The sequence below is a fragment of the Neoarius graeffei genome, chromosome 26 (assembly GCF_027579695.1).
Source record: "Neoarius graeffei isolate fNeoGra1 chromosome 26, fNeoGra1.pri, whole genome shotgun sequence".
NCBI lineage: Eukaryota > Metazoa > Chordata > Actinopteri > Siluriformes > Ariidae > Neoarius > Neoarius graeffei.
In genome coordinates this window covers 40473789-40496403 of record NC_083594.1, presented here as the reverse complement: position 1 = coordinate 40496403, position 22615 = coordinate 40473789, and the positions used below count along the sequence as shown (strand labels likewise).

The following is a 22615-nucleotide window of genomic DNA, read 5'->3' as shown; positions in this document are numbered from 1 at the left end:
GCTGGAGTAAATGCTCGAAGCAAATCAATGTGAAGAAGAATTTCATGCACAAGAAATATAGGAAATTTGTTCGCTCTCAGTCTCTCTGTTAAGTTCCTCAGTTACAAAGTTATCGATGGAATAATAATAACATCCAGTCCAAGTGCTTTATCTTTGAAGCCTTGGTGAGAACAGGAAAGACCAGAGAGTAGCATTTTCTCTCTGTGGAGTGTGTGTGTACAGGAACTGCTCCATTTGTCTGACTTAGAAACACACTACTCATTTGACCTCACTTTTTTTTTGCAGTTCCTTTCAATTTTGTAATTTGACACAGTTTTACAAACCTTTAAATGGAGTATAATGTCTTCTTTGTTTGTTTGTTTGTTTGTTTGTTTGTTTGTTTGTTTGTTTGTTTTTGTCCTAAGAGCACTTTCATCATGTTATTTCATTGAGGTGTTCCAGGTTCAGTGTTCTGTGTAACGTGTAACATGGACCATTTTATTACTGGGTCCAGCAGTTCCTTTATTTTGGCCAACTTTCTCATCAACATCATTGTTGAAGGCGATGCCATAATTCTGTTTGCTGTAGTCTTGCTCTGAGGATAGTACACAGTGTTGATATTTCTCAATATGCCAGACAACCTTCATTTGTAGTTAAAGTTAAGGGCAATTACAATGTAAATTTAGTTGTTCTGTATCTTTGATTAGTAATTTACCAGCATATCTGAGGGAAATGTTGATCTTACTAGTAGTTTTGTCTCATTTCCATTGCCATTCTGGCTTTACAATGTTTGTATCAAAACATCTGAGTGCTAGCTAGATAAGGACAGAGTGCTAGCTAGCCTCAGTCATGAGCTATTCTTTCTATAGCCATATTTTCCAGTTGCCTAGTGTTCTTCAGATTTTAAACCAGTGTTGTAGTCGAGTCACTAAACCTCGAGTCCGAGTCCATTCTCAAGTTCCAAGTGTTCAAGTCCGAGTCAAGTCCAAGTGATTAAAAATAAAAATTAGAGTCGAGTCCACTATTGATCCGAGTCGAGTCCGAGTTGAGTCCGAGAACAAGACTCCAACTGCACCATTTGACGGTGGCTGTTTTGGCACCATTAACATTAGTTTGTTCCTGAACATGACATATGAACAGGTGAATGTGCATTCTCTTTGTTAGGGAGAGCAAAGTATTCTGTCAGAGATGGTTGGGAGACGGATGTAAGTGCAGAAGGTGTGTTTATTAATACAAGTGAAGACAGGTAAACAATCCAGAATGGCAGGCAAAACTGTAAAACGGTGAAACAGGCAATAGGTTGAGCGAAACACAAATAGGCTATCGTAGACTCGGCAGAATCAAAGACGAGACACAGGAAATCAGGGATCAAGAACTCAAACAAGGAAATAAGGCTCAATAATGTGTCAGCAACGCAACTCAATACTTCGCAAAGTAAGTGTGTTTTCACAGTTTTTATATAGGCGCGCTGATTGCGCCTTAATCCTGTGCAGGTGCGAGTTGTTTACGGCATGGTTGCGAGAGTCCACTTGGTGCGTGTGCTGTCCGGAGCACATCTGAGAGTCTATCTGATGCATGCGCCAAGGCGCACTGTTGTGGCACTCTTGCACGAAATTAGCACAAAAATTAATGTAGATATAAATATTTTATGCCAAATTATTATGGCATGTTACAAAAATTTAAGAAAAAATCCAAGTCCTCATCTCCAATTTATGAGTCCGAATGCAGCTAATGCTTGAGTCCGAGTCCAAGTCCAAGTCATCAGTGCTCGAGTCCAAGTCAAGTCATGAGTCCTTAAAATTAGGGCACGAGTCGGACTCAAGTCTGAGTCCTGGACTTGAGTACTACAAGCCTGTTTTAAACCAGTTCTCCATATGTTCTTCCCACATCAAAAACACAAAGTCATCTTTAAATGATCTTTCCACATTTTTGACACATCCAGTCAAAAAGCACAATCAAATATTATGCAGCTTTTTCAATATCCAAGTCCAACATTTCTACTGTTCTTTGTTTACTGGTAACATTCAATTTTGCAGGCAGAGGAAAGACATGGAAACATTGAAGAGCGTCTTCGCCAGTTAGAGTCGCAGCTGGAGGAGAAGAACCAGGAGCTGAGCCGAGTGAGTGGCATGTGCTCACGTGGGTTCATTGTTGACGTATATGTATATGTGTGTATAAAAGAATTGCAGAAATGGGTGTTTGTGTGTATAAAAGAATGAGACAAATGGACATTTAAGTCCAAATACAAATGCTTCACAAGTCTGAGATTACCAAGAATGAATAATGTTGCCAGTCTACAGTTCACTGACTGGACATTCAAGAAGATTATCACTATAACCAGGCATTTTAGGTGAAAATTCAATCCAAATAGCTTGAAACTGCTCTCACTAAATTCAGAATTGAATGCAGAACAACATACTTTTTACAGAATTAAAATGTTTATCCGTTCTTGAGATATTTGAAAAAATGGCTTAATTTTTAAAAAGCGGATGTAATATTCTGTACGAGGATCACATGGTCCAAAATGGGCCTCATTAATGAATGAGATCAAATGTTTTTTCTTAATAACTTTTCTATTTTTCAAGATATTTACATAGAAATTGGCAGGCACATAAATGGTTGTATACTGAATACAAAGTTTGAAAAATTATTAAAAACAAATTATGCAAATGAATATTTAATTAGGATTAATTATGCTAATTGGGTAAAACTGTTAAATTGGTACTGTACATTCAATAAAAAAAGTAATAAAAGATTATTTCTAATACCCTCTTTGTGTTCTGTAGGCCTTTGTATTTCTCAAAAGTAGGGCCTACTAGTGTTTATATTAAAGAATATAAATGATAATATTCACAGCTTTCAAGTTGAACCTCGAAAATACTGTGTGAGCCACATCCAATAAACAATTCACATTAATTGAATTGAAATTGACACTTCTGACTTCTGTTTTTTTTAAATATCATTCCAACCACTAAGATCTCAATATTTTTCAAAACAACTACAGTTATATTCTAAAATAGTTATTTATTTACATGAATCAGTTTGATTTGAAAAAATAAGTAGGTAAAGTTATGAAAACTCACTTCAAATTCTCCCGTGAATCATAACATCAAAACTAGCAGACAGAAAATTTTGCTGAATACTTCATCAGAAACAGTGAGAGTGAAAGAACAGCCCTATAAAAGTTATCTGATTGATATTCACGAGTAATCCAGTCAGAAACCGACCAGAAGAGAGAGAGAGAGCCTGAGCACGTTCCTGTGACTCAAAAAGCACCGGTAGTTTCCCAACGTTCCATAAGCAGAGAGTGAACTCTGTTGTATCAACTTCAACCTGTCGTTACTCCCAAAGTACTGAACAGATCTTAATGAGATGCATTTCTTTGGAAAGCAGAGATTATACACTTTTTAGCAATAGTATTCATCTCATCTCATCTCATTATCTGTAGCCGCTTTATCCTGTTCTACAGGGTCGCAGGCAAGCTGGAGCCTATCCCAGCTGACTACGGGCGAAAGGCGGGGTACACCCTGGACAAGTCGCCAGGTCATCACAGGGATGACACATAGACACAGACAACCATTCACACTCACATTCACACCTACGGTCATTTTAGAGTCACCAGTTAACCTAACCTGCATGTCTTTGGACTGTGGGGGAAACCGGAGCACCCGGAGGAAACCCACGCGGACACGGGGAGAACATGCAAACTCCGCACAGAAAGGCCTTCGCCGGCCACGGGGCTCGAACCCGGACCTTCTTGCTGTGAGGCGACATCGCTAACCACTACACCACCGTGCTGCCCATGCGATAGTATTCATAATAGAAAATATTCAAGAGTTAAGCAATGACAGATTTGGAAATTTAGATGAGCATCTGCATGGACAATTTTCACACCACGGCCAGCAAGCGTCTGATATGCCTATTATAACAACCACAGGAAAACAGTGAAACTTAGGAAGCATCAAATGTCTGGGGGTTTTTCCACACTTATTCTCTTAAAATTTGTTTAGCTGAATATTTATCTGTTTCCACAAACTAGCTTCTCAGTTTTCCAACTGTCACTCTGCTTGCGAGATGGGATTCTCAAAAAATTTCTAATTACTGGTTTTAATATCTGAAGAACTTATTTGGTACATTTATATTTACACAGAAACGAAGTGGAAGAACACTTTAACAATTTTTTTCCACCTACGTGTTTGAATGAAAAGGCCTGCCATCTACTGGTTGTATTATATAGCTTATCTTCACATGACTCCATGTTGTATTCTCTCTCTGTTTCTGTTAGGCTCGTCAAAGGGAGAAAATGAATGAGGAACACAACAGGCGTCTTTCGGATACAGTGGACCGCCTTCTCACTGAATCTAACGAACGCCTGCAGCTCCATTTGAAAGAACGAATGGCTGCCCTGGAGGATAAGGTGGAAACACACCCACCTACCCCCCCCCCCCCCCCACACACACACACACACACACACACACACACACTTACACACTTCTATCCACACAGGTATATATTGTATGTTCACTGATATGAATGTTGTTATGTTCACATAATAAAATATGATAAATCAAATGAGTCAGCACAGATCATTTTAGATTTCAAGTATCAGGTAATACAAAATTTATGGCTCAGTGAACATTCCTTTGTTGCTCGTTACACTGTAAATTTTAGTCATTTACTGGCAACAGGGTGTAATTTACAGTAAATGACTATAGACATTTACAGTAAAGTACACTATCAAAAATAGGACAGTAGGAGTCCATTTTTGTCCCACGTGCTACAGTCAACACTACAGTGGTGCTTGAAAGTTTGTGAACCCTTTAGAATTTTCTATATTTCTGCATAAATATGACCTAAAACAACATCAGATTTTCACACAAGTCCTAAAAGGAGATAAAGAGAACCCAGTTAAACAAATGAGACAAAAATATTATACCTGGTCATTTATTTATTGAGGAAAATGATCAATTGAAAGGCAGCAGTGCACAACAAATTGCAGTCTAGTTTAAAAAACATATTAACTTTAAAAACACAATTTTAAAAATGGCCTGTTTCAGTGAGTCAATGTAAACTTATTAAAGGTAGACTGCCTTTCAGATTTTTCAATTGTAGGTTATTAAAACAATTTTCCCCGACACCCAATTATTTTTGTTTAGTGGACTGAAAGCTACTGAATTTGAATCACAGACTTCCAATTTTATTAGTTTTTTTTTTTAATGAAAGTCTTTTCTGCTTTTGCAACGGGCAAAAGATCATTAAGGTGTCGATAATTGTAGCCGCCTCCCTATATTATCTAAATCTGTTAGAATCAGAATTTCATTTTTGAGCAACTAATCTGTTTTGCCTGAAAACACTTCATAGAGTAGGTTGGTTATGAATTAATCATAAGTAAAATAACTTTGTAAATAACCACTATTGACAATTTATTTTATTTTCTAGAATTTGATTTGATGCCTAAGAAATTCGTTAGGTCCTAGAATCAATGCTAGTCTCATCTGACATTAGGAAAAAACAGGCTTAGTAAAATATAGCCAGTTAATGTTAGCAAAGTATCAAAACTTTTCTCAGCATGCTTTTTTTCAAATGAAATGGAGTTCATGCCTTCTAGGCAGGCAAAGATGAGCCCTCATTTTATATGAATCTTTGCTTACGCCAGCATATTGAAACATTTTACTGAGGTAGTCCCAAGGATTTTCATCCTCAAGGTCAACACTGGAGGATTCTGGAGGCTTATCCATCTTCAGATGCACATGGATAACTGTAGCATTAACTACATTGAGTAGCATGAGAACAAGGTCATCATAAAAGAAAAAACAATGTGCATGATTCTTAATTGGATCCCAAACCAAAATGATTGGATGCTAAACTGTGCCCATTCGATTGATAAAGTGATTGGCTGGATGAGAAAGATGAAATAATAATTTGAGATCTAAAAGTCCTTTAAAGGTCTAAATAAAAATGTACATAGAAAAAAGCGTTGGTTTTTTTGGAAATGTAACTTAGCAAGAACACTAGTATGTACGGTAATATTGATTATACACAAGTATGTACAGCAAATAATTCACACTTAAGTATAGCAGTACAGTATAGTGCAGAAGTACAATTGCTCAAGTATTTTCACCCTGATTTTCACTACAACTCCTGTATCATGACTACATTGAGTCTCTAAGTTTAGAATCATAGCTTTATATGCTTTATAAGCTCTGTAGGAGCATAAAGAAAATGCAGTAACAGATTCCTGACCCACATGACGTTTCCTTCAGAATACAGAAACATGAATATACTAGCCATAATTCTTTGCTTCGTATAAATGTGTTTATGTGAGAGTGTGAAGTTGCAGGGAGAATAAAAGTGAGTGGAATGAATGTGAAGTAATACACCTTTACAACTTTCACTTTTATAACAATACAGCTTTGATATTGTTGACGTCATATTGAAGAATCATATCGCACTTACCATCTGTTGTCACTTTTTTTTTTTTTAATTTTCATTTCTAGAATGCACTTATCCAGGATCTGGAAAATGCACAGAAGCAGTTGGAAGAGTTCCACCACACCAAGGTAACATAAATGCAGGAGTTTTTCTAAAATTGGGTAGCTGTGTGTATAAATTATTCTGATTGCTCTATAGATCATGACATTAACCATTCTTTTATTTCTAAATCTATTACACAGCAATAACTAGAAGGGCACTCGGTAGAGTGTATACCTCCGTCAAGTCACATATTGATACACATATTTGCATCAAAATTGAAGTCATAGTTCCTTGGCCAGTTGCTCACTTTTTCTCAAAATTTCATCAAAATCCGTTCACTACTTTTTTGAGTTACGGTGGGAAAAGACAAACAAATCCTGGATCCGCATACATATCTTGACCCTGGATGCACATGCATATCTAGATTTTCATCAAAATCAAATCCATGGTTCCTTGGCCCATGGTTCACTTTGCCTCAAAATTTCATCAAAATCTGTTCACTGCTTTTTGAGTTATATTGAGAAAAGGCAAACAAACAAACTGAGGTGAAAACATAACCTCCTCCAACAAAGTTGGCAGAGGTAACAAGAAGACAGTTAGAGCTAAACCGTTTCTAATTCAGCAATATCACACGAGCAAAAATGTGATTAGACTGACTATTGGCACGGCTGTTATTCGCCATAGGCATAAGCCCCCAGCGTGAATGATATAGCTAATCAGAGCCATGACATATTCAGTATAAACATACATTTGCAAGTGTGATATTGCTTATATTCAACAGTTCTGTAAACAAGAAATTAATATGGAGTGAGATTGTGCACATAATATGGCCAAACTTTCTGTTTCTTTTTGTTCTGCTAGCAGAAATAGGTCCTGAAGAAGCCACACTCACTTTATAGCACGTCGGATAACTGTCAAGCTAGCTCACACTCATTTGTATATTCTCATTAACCTCCTAGGGCTTAGCGGTCACATGCGTGGACAGCACTTTATGGAAATTCGCAACAAGAATCCACATATGTGGACATACTTTTTCTCTAAAAGTACATCTTATCAAAAGATGGTGCTTAGTTTTTATTCTAATCAGGTTCTAATAAGCCCAAATAGCAAAGAGAAATAAAAAATGCATGTAAAAAAACAGCTTGGGCCTTAGGAGGTTAAAGGTGCTTCTGGTAAAATTAGCATCTCTTCTAACTTTTCATCTTCATTTGATGAACTTTAATGTTTTAAGTGAAAAGTTATATTCCTGAAAAGTATAATTTGATGAATGAATGAATGAATGAATGAATGAATGAATGAACCCTTTATTGTCACTGTTACCAGTGAAATTGACCATCAACCTGTCCTTACAGAGGGGGAACAGGACAGGAGGACAGGGATAAAAGAAAAAGAAACAGTAGTAACATGAGGAAAGATTAGGAAAAAAAGAACACCCCCCCACTATGCTCCTATCAGGAGTAGTGTGGGAGCATTTAAAAACCTCCGCACAAGCACACAATAACACAAGTACACTTTAAAACATGGGACTTGAGGGGGGGAAAGGGGGGAAGGAGGGGGCAATCAGGGGTGGGGAGGAAGGGTAAGTGGGTAGGAGGGGAGGGGAGGAGGTAGAGGTAACCCAGTGCAAGCAAGCAGCCGTCCGCTCCTGCAGCCATGCAAGCGGCGCTGGTCATGCACCTGCTTGTCACACTGGGGGTGAAAAACGGCGACCGCAGAAAATTGGGGAAGGAATGCGAAGAATGCAAGAGTGTCTCCCAGCAGTGACCTTCTGGGGGAAATGTTGCCCCAGCAACGGCCTTAATCAAGGCCGGTGCTGTTCAGGGAGCCGAATGTCGATAAGATAGAGATTGTTTGGTCTTTCGAACAGCCGCAGAATTTGCCATGTCTGCTGATGGCTACACTACTGTCATAACCAGTTCAAACTAGGAAATGGAATTTTATGTACCAAACACAGACAAGTGATGTGATACACACAGTGACACATTCCAGTGTGGTTATAGGAACTATAAGCAGTCCTGAATCACCACTCAACCAATCAATTTACCAGAACTAACTGTTGTATAACAAAAAACAAAGCCCAAATAAAGTCCAAAAATACCAGTAATTTGTGTTTGTTCTGGTTAACAATGTTAAACTAGGGTTAGGGCTACGCATGCTGTTTAATCGGACTTTTTTCATCTACTATTGCTCAATTTGAAGCTGATTTAAAGTTTAAAGACAACACTTACTTTGTAGGAGAGACTGATAGGAGAAATTGAGAAGCTTCGCACAGAGCTTGATCATCTAAAGAGAAGGAGCGGAGCTTTTGGAGATGGAACACACCCTCGGTAATGTATACTATACGATAACATTTACATACAGCTCTGGAAAAAAGTTTGCAGAGACCACTGCAAAATTATCAGATTCTCTGGTTTTACTATGTATAGGTATGTGTTTGAGGAGCATGAACATTTTTTTGTTTTATTCCATAAACTACTGGCATTTCTCCCAAATTCCACATAAAAATATTTAATTGCGGAAAATGACAACTGGTCAAAATAATAAAGAAGAAAAGATTAAGACCTTAAATCATGCATAGAAATCAAGATTATATTCAATTTTAAACAACACAATACTAATGTGTGAACTTAGGATGAGTTCTTATATCAATATTTGGTGGAATAACCCTGACATTTAATCATAGCTTTCATGTGAAGTATTTCATGCAAAATATTGCACTTCTTCCCACTCCTTTTTCGAACAGTGTGCGGTGTATTATAATGTCTTAGCTCTTTATGTATTTTATTTATTAATTTTTTTGTCACTTTCTCATGTTCTTTCTTTTGTATGTACAAATAGTTACATACATTTTTTTTATACATGTTCTAAATAAATAAATTCAAATTCAAAATTCAATGTGTCTTGGCATGCTCTCCACCAGTCTTTCACATTGCTCTTGGGTGACTTTATGCCACTACTGGCGCAAAAATTCAATCAGATCAGCTTTGTTTGATGGCTTGTGACCATCCATCTTCCTCTTGATCACATTAACACTCTGGCTGCTAATTTAAAATGTGTTTGCTGCTCTGGCTGTGTGAAAATCCCAGACAAGAAAGGAAATCAATTAAAGAAGAAGGCTGTTTTCACTGATTGAACTTTTAGTTATTTTTGGATAGTTGATAAATGACTGGATAGATGAGACATGCTAATGTTTGCTTTTGAATTATTTAAGCATATTATTGTAAACCTAATTTTCAGAGAGTGTCTATTTATGCGGATTTTCTCTCTTATCTGTGTGACTTTTATCAGGTCTCATTTGGGCAGTGCCACAGACCTGCGTTTTTCTGTGGTGGAGGGACAGGGGGAGCACTTTGCCACCACAGGAGTCATCCGGCGAGCACAAAAAGGAAGACTGGTAGCACTCAGGGATGAGCCCACAAAGGTACTGTACCCCTGTTAATAGATCTGTAATCTGTTCACTTCAGTGCAAAGACAAGATAAGCTCAGATGGCTTATATAGATAGGTAAGTAATGAAATAGCGATATAAAATAGGATTGAGAATGACTACAACATAAAATATATAAAATTGAAATATATTGCAGAACATGCATGATATTTTGCAATGTAATTACAATGTATGATGCATTTGCACACAGAGGCTCTGCAACTAGGATCCCAATTAATCTGCACTAATTTGCATACACACAAATTCTCTGTGTTGTGGGTCACGTATAAAGAATAATTGCTTCAATTACACCTTGTGCAAAGTCAAAGGAGAAAACAATATATAAATTAGATCTTTGTGTGTGCTATTTGCCGTTGCTAGTTTAGCTCTTCAAGAAAATAGAGACTCCTTTTAAATGCTGTTAGCAATAGAGGTGCAAATGTGCACCAATACCTAACATGAAGCCAAATTTGCCATGGTTATAGTGTCATCATTTTAAGCAATTGATCCTTGATCGTTTTGAGATACAGTAGATATTGCTAAACCCTTTCATTATGAAAAACTAGTGAATAGTATACATTTTTGGACTTATCCAAATTTAATACATGGCCTCTGGATGTAAAGTTGTAGTCAGAAGTGTACATACACAGGGATGAATGTCATCATGGACATGAATGTCATGGCATTATTGGCCTTTCAGTGATTTTTTTTTTAAGAATTGTTCTTTTTCTGTGGCAGAATGATTGTACAATGCACATCTTTAATAGGAAAAAATAATGCACAAGTTTTCATTTATTTTGGGTTTTCCAAAATCAACATAGAGTAAAAATTATACATACAGGGTCAAAAACTTAGATTATTGACGCCCTGGGGTCGAGAGCTTCGCTGGCGAAGCTCGACAGGTTTAGAATGAGTAGGCCATGTATTTAGATAAATATCTTTGCAAGTTTTTATCATACAAGCATGACAAACATATTGTGAGAAACTTTATATTTTACACTTTCGTATGTACCCACTGCCAAATAATATCTTTTTTAAATTACCTAAATTAGATGAAACATAAACCTTGTCACCTTACTCAGTCACACCTGAGTCGGAGCGCTGAGTGTCCACTTACGCGTTCATAAAAGACTATTCACATAGTAATGGCATGATAATCACTTTCACTCTTTCAGTTTCGATTGGTTTCTGTGTCATGGTGGGAACGCCCACCGTAAACAGGATAAAATATGTCAGCCATAGTTTAGGCTACCTGTTTGGCTGTAAAACTTGTTGGGAGATGGCATGGTGATTTGATGCTCAGGAGGCGCTTTGGATGATTCAAGACATTGATTCAATTCGTTATTCAATTCAAGATTCAATTCATGATTCAGGACAGTGATTCAATTCAATCTTGAGAACTGCGACACTGATGATAAGTGGTGCCTTTTTTTAATTCGACTTAATCCAGCCAAAGATCAACTCGAGTAAGTGTAAATATTTCTTCTATTTATTATGAGCATATCAGTTGATATGCATGCGCTGTAGTGTATATGCAGGAAAAATGACTGAGTCATTTTTCCAGTTAAAATTATTTTCCTCAAAAATAGTTAATTCTGCTCTATTTTGAGTTCAGAGAGTAAAATTTGGAGTTGAAGTGGGAGCAAAATTCCAGAGTAATTGTGTAACAGAGTAACAGAGTTGGTTGTGGCTTTGAACTGAGTAAAATAGTACAAGAGTTAATTTCAAGACACGCTGAATAAAGCCAAATACCACCACAAAAAGTAAAATATTAACACTGAATTGAGGAGAATTTACTCTGAAAAAACAGCTCTATCAAAAGAGTATTTTTTTTTTTTTAGAAAGGGACCAACTGTTATCTGGCATAGAGTAAAATTTTCTTCAATTTGAGTAAATTTTACTCAGGCAAAGTTGCTGTGTAATCTTTGCATGCTTCTTGAGTAAACAAAATGTACACCAGTGCTTGTTTGCTCTCTTTTCTTCGTTGTCTTTTTCTGGCACACTAATGATTTTGGCATGCTCTGATGTTGTTGTCAATTTCAACAAATCTAAGCAGCATTTTCAGTCATATGACTTCTTTGTATTCAGCACAAGTCCAGCTACAATAATATTTATGTAGTATGTATGTCATAATTGTACTTTTGAAATATAATAGATAAATGAAGATGTAAAAAGCAGTTTTAGAACTGCGTTGGAATGTGTGAAAAAAAACAGTACATCACCCATTGTGATGAAACGTTTTGATCACTTGACCTGATGGGATTACAAGTTGGCAGTGGGAGGGGTTTTCACGCTTCTCATTGAATGGAATGGAATTTTTTACACTTCTCATTGAATACCTCTCCCACTGCCAACTTTTTATCCCAAAGCAATAGGACATACATTTTTTGATGGCCAATTAATTGTCCAAATCAATGGAGCAGATTTAAGTTTTTGTGCTTGATACATTCCTAAGACTGAACAGAATCACCTCAAGTGACCAAAACGGTTTGTCACAATGGGTAAGGTAATGTTTTTTTTATTGTTTTTTTTTAAATACATTCCAAAACAGTTCTAAAACTGCTTTTTACAACATCTTCATTCATTTGTTCTTTTTTTAAAAGTAAAAGCATGACATATACGTATACTACATAGATATTATTATAGCTGAACTTGTGCTGAATACAAAAAAATCATGTGACTTTGAAAATACTGCTTAGATATGTTGAAATTGACAATAACATCAGAGCATGCCAAAATCATTAGTGCCAGAAAATACCCTCAGAACCCAGAGGGTTAATTCAATGCTGCTGAAAGTTCCAAAATGTCTTAACTTGTCAAGGCCAAGGCCTCATAACGTCCTGTTTGTGTTCATGATTGACTACAGTTGGTACCTTCTCTGTTCCAACATAAAAAGGGTTTGTTTGACAGAACTCATTGGACTGACCAACACACAGTACCATGGTAAAGTCCAAGGAGCTTAGTGCAGGTCTGAGAATGAGTATCATAGATTTACACAACTCAGGAATGTCTCATGGAGCCATTTCTAAACTACTGCAGATTTCAAGATCATCAGTTTAAACAATTGTACATAAGTACAAGTTTTGGGGAGGCATAGCCGCTTTGCTAAGCCATTTTGCTGGAAGAACATGCAAATTGTCAGCCTCAGCTGAGAGGAAATTGATTCTGATGGTCAGGAACAACCAAAACACAGGCCTGCCATGAACTAGTAGCTGCTGGACCACCAGTGTTACTGTTTACAGTCAAGTGGGTTTTATATTGCCATGGACTGAGAAGCTGTCATCCATGAAAGAAGCACCTGCTCCAAAATTGACACCTTCAAGCTCAACTAAAGTTTTTAACTGTCCACATAGACAAAGGAAAAGCCTTCTGGAGGGAAGTTTTATGATCAGATGAGACGAAGATTGAGGTGTTTGGCCACAATGATTAGAGGTACAGAGGAACATTATACTAACTGTTAAGCATGGTGGGCAGCACAGTAATGTAGGTGGTTAGCACTGTCGCCTCACAGCAAGAAGGTTCTGGGTTCGAGCCCAGAAGCTGACGAGGGCCTTTCTGTCTGGAGTTTGCATGTTCTCCCCATGTCTGTGTGGGTTTCCTCCAGGTGCTCCGGTTTCTCCCACAGTCCAAAGACATGCAGGTTAGGTTAATTGGTGGCTCTAAATTGTCCATACTGCAGGTGTGAGTGTGAATGGTTGAGAGGAGAAAACCTCAATAATAATCCAATAGAAGGCAACAGGAAACCACTACTGTAATGTTCCCTAGACACTTTGATGTCTGAAGCCGTCAGAGCGGCCACGTCACTGTAGTGATGTGCCTGGATGGATGGAAGCGTGGTGGTAGCATCATGCTCTGGGGCTTTTTGCTGCAAGTGGAACTGGTGCATTGCACAAAGTGGATGTGTTAGGGTTCTTAACCTCTTGCCCTCAGCCTCAGCCGGAGCGATTACCCATCTCGAGATCAGTCCCCCCGTGTCACCCAGACGTCTGGGGGTGAGTCGCAGAAAAAAGACAGGAACCCCATGAGTTCACAATCTTTTATTCGCAAGTCCCCAATGAGACGAGAGAATACATGGGATTTTATATGTGTGTGTTATCTGTGTGGATGAAGTGACATCACTGTTTGATATCTGTCTATGTGTGTGTGTGTCTGTGTGGATATGCAGCTGTGGGTGTGTCTGATATCATTGCAAACCTTGGCGCTGTTCAGACACATTTCTGATCAATAATACACATTTCATATCAAAATAAGCAGAATGTTCTGAAAGATATCAACATTTACGCACAACCTTAGGTCAGAGATAGCACAGGGCAATATGTTCTGATAAAGATATCAATATTACATCTCAAGCAATATGTCCTTCTAGCTTAGACAGAAGGTCACTTCTTGAATGCCAGAGACAGAAGAATGCCTTCTTGGTCATTTTAAACAAAACAGAGGGTCACATACTAAATCCTTTACAATTATTAAGAATAAATTCTTACAATTATTTATCCTTACAAAGAAATAAAACCTTACAGGATGAAACAATGAAAAAGGAGGGTGACCTCCAAGTTTTTCAGCATAAACTCAAGCCATCAGAAACATGGATGCAGTTTGGTGTTCCAACTGGACAATGACCCCAAACATACATCAAAGCTGGTTGTGGAATGGATAAAGCAGGTTAACATTAAACTTAAAACAAGTCCTGACCTCAACCCTGTCCAAAATATGTGGAAGTGCTTAAAAGTCTGACCCATGCCAGGAAACAAATCAAATCAAATCAAGTTTATTTGTATAGCGCTTTTAACAATAAACATTGTCGCAAAGCAGCTTTACAGAATTTGAACGACTTAAAACATGAGCTAATTTTATCCCTAATCTATCCCCAATGAGCAAGCCTGTGGCGACGGTGGCAAGGAAAAACTCCCTCAGACGACATGAGGAAGAAACCTCGAGAGGAACCAGACTCAAAAGGGAACCCATCCTCATTTGGGCAACAACAGACAGCCTGACTATAATATTAACAGTTTTAACAGGTATAACCCTCAACTGTCCTCATGGGGCCGTCCTTCACAGGAGCGGTGCGATAAAACTCCGACCAGACACAGGGCACCAGGATGGATCAAGCAGGTCCGAGGGGCAGAAGAGGCCAGCATCTCAATCCCAGGATCAACATGTAACTCAGAGGGACAGGATGGGGGGGGGGGGGAAGAGAGAGAGAAAGAAAACACGTTGTTAGGTATGCCCTAAAAATGTCAAGTATTAAATCTGTGTGGTAGGCTCGCAGAGACGAGAGTCTTTACATCAGGTATAACACACAACAATGGCATGTTAATATGGTAAAATATATCATGACCTGCTCTGGCTGGATGCTTGATTGGGTGATGGGAGCACACTCCTCAGCAATGATGAGATGCAGATGGGACCCTTAGGGCTGGCCAAGACAATTCAGTTACATTTCACCGGGTCTGGGACATGCGACAGAATGTCTGACGGCCGATTCCCTGCAGGCTACGATAGCCAGTCGAGGTCTCCACCCTCTCCACCAAAAGATTTCCTGTTGACTCCATGTAACTCAGAGGGACAGATTTGGGGTGGGGGGGAGGGAAAGAAAACACAGGTGGTTAGGTATGCCCAATATCACCTGAATAAGTAGGAACAGTATACATATTGCATCGAGTACAAGCAGGGACTCTGGCAACTAACTATGACAGCATAACTAAAAGGAGAGAGCCAGAAGGTAACACAGGCATGAGGGAGCCCCGGGACATAAAGCAGCCAGCCACTACACCGTCAACAAACTCGAGTGAGCAAGCGAGTGGGGACTGACAGCATCCATACATCCCAGTTTACCAAAACACTCTATGTCTGAGGACCCTCCAGATCTACTCCTTTACCTCATAAACACCATTAACAAAAGGCTTGACTAAACAGATATGTTTTCAGCCTAGACTTAAATGCTGAGACTGTGTCTGATTCCCGAACATTACTTGGAAGGCTGTTCCATAACAGTGGGGCTTTGTAAGAAAAGGCTCTGCCCCCTGATGTAGCCTTCACTATACGAGGTACCAACAGATAGCCTGCACCTTTTGATCTAAGTAGGCGTGGCGGGTCATAGAGGAGCAGAAGTTCACTCAGGTACTGTGGTGCGAGACCATTTAGTGCTTTAAAGGTCAATAGTAGTATTTTATAATCAATACGAAATTTGATTGGGAGCCAATGCAGTGTGGATAAGACAGGCGTGATGTGGTCAAACACACAAATTTAATTGAATTCTAATAATTATGCCAAGAAGAGTGGTCAAATATCCAACCAGAATTCTGCCAGAAATTTGTTGATGGCTATCAAAAGTGTCTGGCCAAAGTGAAACTCACTAAGGGACAGTTAAACAAATATTATGTGCGCTGTATGTATAATTTTGACCCTGTGTTGATTTCAGAGAACTAAAAATAAATTAAAACTTGTGCAGCAAATTCTTTTTTTCTATTAAAGGTCCCATGGCATGGTGGTTTGTTGATGCTTTAAACGGGCTCGTGGAGGTTTCCGGATGTTATATCCGCAGTCTTTCTCGAAATGAACCCTCAGCACGTAGATATAGCCTCCTGGGAGAAAGCCCCATTTCAGCGCTTTTCCCAGTGCGTCGTTTTGCTAATGAGAAGCAGGAGGCGGGGAAGGGTAGAGGGTGGGGGCGGGTCTTATCATTAATATTCATGACATGTAAACGTGTTACCTCTGATTGGCTAACAGCACTGTGATGCTACCTCCAGTGGGTCAGAACAAGCGGATGTGGGTGTCTTACTATGGCGAGAGAGAAGGAACAAACCGCGAAGGGAAAAATACCATGCGCTGACGTCATTAAGGTGCGACGTGAGGAAATAAAATAAATTCAACAAATGTTTGGGTTTTTACTGAACAAACAAACAAATAAAATGAACGAGTGACTTAAAAAAAGAATGTGGGTGTCTTTGTAAAAACTGTTTTGATTGGCTATTATAACAGAGCATGCTGCATGCTTTTTGGTTTTGTAGCGCAGAGTACCTGGCTAACTGCAGGAAGCGGTTAGCTGCACAGCTAATGTAGCCATTGCAAGGCTAACGTGGCACCGATTTTAAAACACGGCAAAACATAAGCTCATAAGTTACAGTCAATTTCCAGACTAAACTCAGTTTAACAGAGCATGCTGCATGCTTTTTGGTTTTGTAGCGCAGAGTACCTGGCTAACTGCAGGAAGCGGTTAGCTGCACAGCTAATGTAGCCATTGCAAGGCTAACGTGGCACCGATTTTAAAACACGGCAAAACATAAGCTCATAAGTTACAGTCAATTTCCAGACTAAACTCAGTTTAACAGAGCATGCTGCATGCTTTTTGGTTTTGTAGCGCAGAGTACCTGGCTAACTGCAGGAAGCGGTTAGTTGCACAGCTAATGTAGCCATTGCAAGGCTAATGTGGCACCGATTTTAAAACACGGCAAAACGACTTAACAGTTATACACTTACTTGTTCAGTGTTTGTGGCTGATGCGGCAGGGATGCTTGGTACGGACCCAGGCTTCAGTGACAGTTGATGTGCAAAACCTGCCCTGTACTGTCCCAAGTTGTGGAAACATTCATCAGGAAAATGCTTCCAACAAACATACACCGTCTTAGGTAGACTCGACGGCGTATTATTAGAGTAAATAAAATTAAGCCACTGCGTCTTCAGGGGCTCTCCCATCGGCAGTAAAAACAGACTCCTTTCTGTGTTGTCACATCCATGTACAGCGCAATTTCCATGTTTGGTGGCAACTTTTGAGCTGGGCGGGCAATCCATACAGTGGGTGGGAATCCAGAGGGGGGGTGTGGGGATCATCTCCCTTGCTGACGTAGGCAAGGGAAGAGTTTATCAACGCGCTGTTTTGACGCGCCATTCTCAAATGTTGGGCATAGCCTCGTCCCATGATCTCTATCCTGCTTCCTTTCACTCCCTTTCTGCTGTATGCCACCATGTTGTCTTTGGCCGACCTCTTTTCCTTTTTCCCTCCAGTGCCCATGTCAACGCTACATTCATGATGTTACTCCTGTCTTGCCTCAGGATGTGCCCAATCATTTTCCATCTCCTTCACCTCACTTCCATGCTCAATGCCCTCATGTTAGCCTTTTTCAAGAGCTCTTCCGTAGTGACGTGTTGTTTCCATCTAATTCGCAAAATCTGTCTTAGGCATTTATTTTGAAACACGTCTACTATTCTGTTGTCTTCCTTGGTCATCTTCCAGGTTTTGCAACCGTATAGAAGGACTGGTATCACTAGTGTCTTGAACATCTTCAGTTTAGTTCTTCTTGATATGTTGTTGGATCTCTAGGTCTTTTTTTAGCTTTACGAATGCACCTCTGGCTTTGGATAGACGATTCTTTAAATCTTTCATACCACCTCCTTCTTTGCAGACTGTAGCTCCCAGGTAGGTAAATTCTTCCACATCTTCGATATCTTGTCGATCGATGGTTAACTTGTCCTCGTTGCCTGAATTGATTCTCATCATCTTTGTCTTGCTTATGTTGATCTTCGGCCCTACTCGCCTAACTTCTGTGTTCAGTTTATCTACCTTGTCTTGCATCTGTTGTTTGGTGGAAGACAGCAAAAAGCAATATCGTCTGCAAAGTCTAGATCAGTGTTTCTCAACCTTTTTTCAGTCACAGCACCTTTCAGAAGTATGCAAATTCTCAAGGCACCCCCATATAAAATATACGCAGTCACGCTGACCATACGCTGACCCCGGCAGTGACATTGTGACATGGGAAAGGGGGCCGTGAGACAAATTTTGATGATGCATGAGGCGGCGATGATCTGCATTAGTGTAACTTGTTTTTTGGAATTTTAATTCATTTTATTTATTTCAATGTTAGAATATATAATTTTTTGACGGCACCCCTAATGAAGCCAGATGGCACCCCAGGGTGCCGCAGCACCCCGGTTGAGAAAGGCTGGTCTAGATCATTAAGCTTGGAAGTAAATTTCCATATGATGCCTTTTTCTCTATTCCCAACCATTCTTCTCATCACCCAGTCCAGTGTGATCAAAAACAAAAATCCGGACATATTGCAACCTTGCTTTACTCCGGTGGTAATGTCGAACCATTCACATGCCTCCCTTTGATCTTCAACTGCGCACTGGAAGCCATCATAGAATAACTTGACCATTCTCACAATTTTCTCTGGTATCCCATATTTCCTCATGATTATCCACAAACTGTCACAATGGATCGAATTGAATGCTTTCTCAAAGTCTATGAAGCCTAGGTATCATGTTGCTTCCCATTCATTCACTTGCTCAATGATGTTTCTTAACACGAAGACCTGATCTGTTGTTCCTCTTCCTCCATCCTGCCTGCTCCATTCTTAACCTCTTGTCCACTCCGTTCTGCACTCGATCGATGATTATTCTGCCAAGTATTTTATCTACAACAGATAGTAGTGTTATTCCTCTAGAGCAGGGGTGTCCAAACTGATCCATAAAGGGCCATGTGGCTGCAGGTTTTCATTCCAGCCATGCAGCAGCACACCTGACTTGGCTCATTCAATCAACTGAACTGTCTTCACACAGTCAAATACTTGCAGCCACACCCACCCTTGATTAAAGGGTGGGTATGTCAGTTGATTGAATAAGCCAAATCAGGTGTGCTGCTGCATGGCTGGAATGAAAACCTGCAGCCACACGGCCCTTTATGGATCAGTTTGGACACCCTGCTCTAGAGTTCTTGCATTCCTTGAGATTACCTTTCTTCACTAATTTAATAATTAATCATTTCTTCCACTTGGTTGGAATCTTCTCGTGCCGCCAGACTTTCTTCATCAACTCATGGATTTTCTTCGCAGAGAATTCTGCACCTGCTTTCAATAACTCAGCCGTAATGGAGTCAATCCCTGCTGATACTTTCAAGTTTAATGAATCATAATATGATTACTAAATCAAGCTATTTTTTTTTATAGCTGCTGCCATGCATTTTACATACTCATTCAGGGAAATGCACAATATGTGCTGTTTTGCTTATTTGAAAGATTGCAACATGGTGGTGCAGTGGTTAGCATTGTTGTCTCACAGCAAGCTGGTTCTGGGTTCCAAACTGATGGTCAGCTGGGGCCTTACTGTGTGGAGTTCTCCTCAAGCTTGTGTGGATTTTCCGCGGGTGCTCTGGTTTCCTGCCACAATCCACATGTGGATTAGGTCAACTGGCTACTCTAAATTGCCCACAGGTGTGAATGTTTGTTTGTCTCTTTGTTAATCCTGCAATAGATTGGCAACCTGCCCAGGGTGTACCCCACTTCTCACCCAGTGTCAGCTGGGATTTGCTCCAGCTCAATAACAACTCTTAATGGATAAATGGCATAGAAAATAAATGATGAAAGATGTAATCAGGGCCTCAATCCATTATATTTGTTGCTGATGAATTAAAACAATTCATACGTATGCTTACAATTTTCAGTGTTGCTACTTTGAGAAATAATCCACTACCTACACTACATTGTTTTCTTTAAATACATAACAAGCTGTTGTTCAGAGGTAATATTATGAAATTACTGTAGCGTAATGCTTTTCACTCTACAAGAATAATGCTCTTACAGATCAGAACACCAGTTGAAAATTAATATGCAGCACTTACCGAATTGCTTTTTCATTTTCAGGATATATGGCTATTGCTTAAAGGCAACACCTTGAAATTATAGGAGAATAATCTTCCTAGCCCTATCGCATAAATAAACCTACTGTAATGCACCTTTATACTATTGCTCTAGAGTTTAAGAATATTTATTATGTAATTACTAATATAATATGCTCTAATGTTTATAAATGTTTCCCCCCTCATCTTTTACTGCTTCGCTGGATGTTGCAATTATTGTAAGTTCTATTTTTAAATAGCTTCAAGAAGAAACACTTTGGAAAATGATATATAATTAACTTCTTTTTTAACCTCTCTGTTCCTTTTAGTGAAAATGATAAACTGTTTATCTTTAAGGAAAGTAGATACAGTATTAAACATGCAATAATACCATGTTTTTGTATTCTCCTGATGAAGAGTGTGAGTGTAAAAAAAGGAATCTACTTGTATTACTCAGATTAATGTCTTCATTTCAGATCCTACCCCTGGTTCAGCAGGACTGGGAGCGATTACAGCCTTCCAGCCTTCGAGGCAGCCGCTCACACCTGATGGGCAGCGACACAGAGCTCTCTGAGCTGGATGATGATGACCGTGAGACCGTGTTCAGCTCAGGGGACATGCTGTCTCCCAGTGGCCACTCAGATGCTCAGACACTTGCCCTCATGTTACAGGAGCAGTTGGATGCCATCAATGAGGAGATCAGGTGAGACTAGAAGCAGCAAGAATGCTGTGTTTACCTCAGAACGCAAAATGTCACTCAAGTTATACAGACATTTGGAGGTTCTGAAAAAAAAGTAGTAGCTTTATGTTTCAGGGAACCTATTTACACATATTACATATATAAAGTGGTGCTTGAAAGGTTGTGAACCCTTTAGAATTTTCTATATTTCTGCATAAATATGATCTAAAACATCATCAGATTTTCACACAAGTCCTAAAAGTAGATAAAGAGAACCCAGTTAAACAAATGAGACAAAATATTATACTTGGTCATTTCTTTATTGAGGAAAATGATCCAATATTACATATCTGTGAGTGGCAAAAGTATGTGAACCTTTGCTTTCAGTATCTGGTGTGACCCCCTTGTGCAGCAATAACTGCAACTAAACGTTTCCGGTAACTATTGATCAGTCCTGCACACCGGCTTGGAGGAATTTTAGCCCGTTCCTCCATACAGAACAGCTTCAACTCTGGGATGTTGGTGGGTTTCCTCACATGAACTGCTCGCTTCAGGTCCTTCCATAACATTTTGATTGGATTAAGGTCAGGACTTTGACTTGGCCATTCCAAAACATTAACTTTATTCTTCTTTAACCATTCTTTGGTAGAACGACTTGTGTGCTTAGGGTTGTTGTCTTGCTGCATGACCCACCTTCTCTTGAGATTCAGTTCATGGACAGATGTCCTGACATTTCCCTTTAGAATTCGCTGGTATAATTCAGAATTCATTGTTCCATCAATGATGGCAAGCCATCCTGGCCCAGATGCAGCAAAACAGGCCCAAACCATGATACTACCACCACCATGTTTCACAGATGGGATAAGGTTCTTATGCTGGAATGCAGTGTTTTCCTTTCTCCAAACATAATGCTTCTCATTTAAACCAAAAAGTTCTATTTTGGTCTCATCTGTCCACAAAACATTTTTCCAGTAGCCTTCTGGCTTGTCCACGTGATCTTTAGCAAACTGCAGATGAGCAGCAATATTCTTTTTGGAGAGCAGTGGCTTTCTCCTTGCAACCCTGACATGCACACCATTGTTGTTCAGTGTTCTCCTGTTGGTGGACTCATGAACATTAACATTAGCTAATGCAAGAGAGACCTTCAGTTGCTTAGAAGTTACCCTGGGGTCCTTTGTGACCTTGCCGACTATTACACGCCTTGCTCTTGGAGTGATCTTTGTTGGTTGACCACTCCTGGGGAGGGTAACAATGGTCTTGAATTTCCTCCATTTGTACACAGTCTGTCTGACTGTGGATTGGTGGAGTCTAAACTCTTTAGAGATGGTTTTGTAACCTTTTCCAGCCTGATGAGCATCAACAACGCTTTTTCTGAGGTCCTCAGAAATCTCCTTTGTTCGTGCCATGATACACTTCCACAAACATGTGTTGTGAAGATCAGACTTT

At 39.4% G+C, this 22615-nt stretch overlaps 1 protein-coding gene across 1 annotated transcript in view; it reads left to right on the top strand.

The window, feature by feature from the left end:
- ppfia4 (PTPRF interacting protein alpha 4) overlaps positions 1 to 22615 on the top strand; it is a 381591-nt gene that overhangs the window by 314244 nt on the left and 44732 nt on the right. Inside the window, exons 9-14 of the mRNA XM_060910159.1 lie at positions 2016 to 2099; positions 4265 to 4396; positions 6477 to 6539; positions 8689 to 8780; positions 9742 to 9874; positions 20967 to 21193. Of these exons, the coding sequence (XP_060766142.1) occupies positions 2016 to 2099; positions 4265 to 4396; positions 6477 to 6539; positions 8689 to 8780; positions 9742 to 9874; positions 20967 to 21193 (731 nt within the window). The remainder of the gene's footprint in view (positions 1 to 2015; positions 2100 to 4264; positions 4397 to 6476; positions 6540 to 8688; positions 8781 to 9741; positions 9875 to 20966; positions 21194 to 22615) is intronic.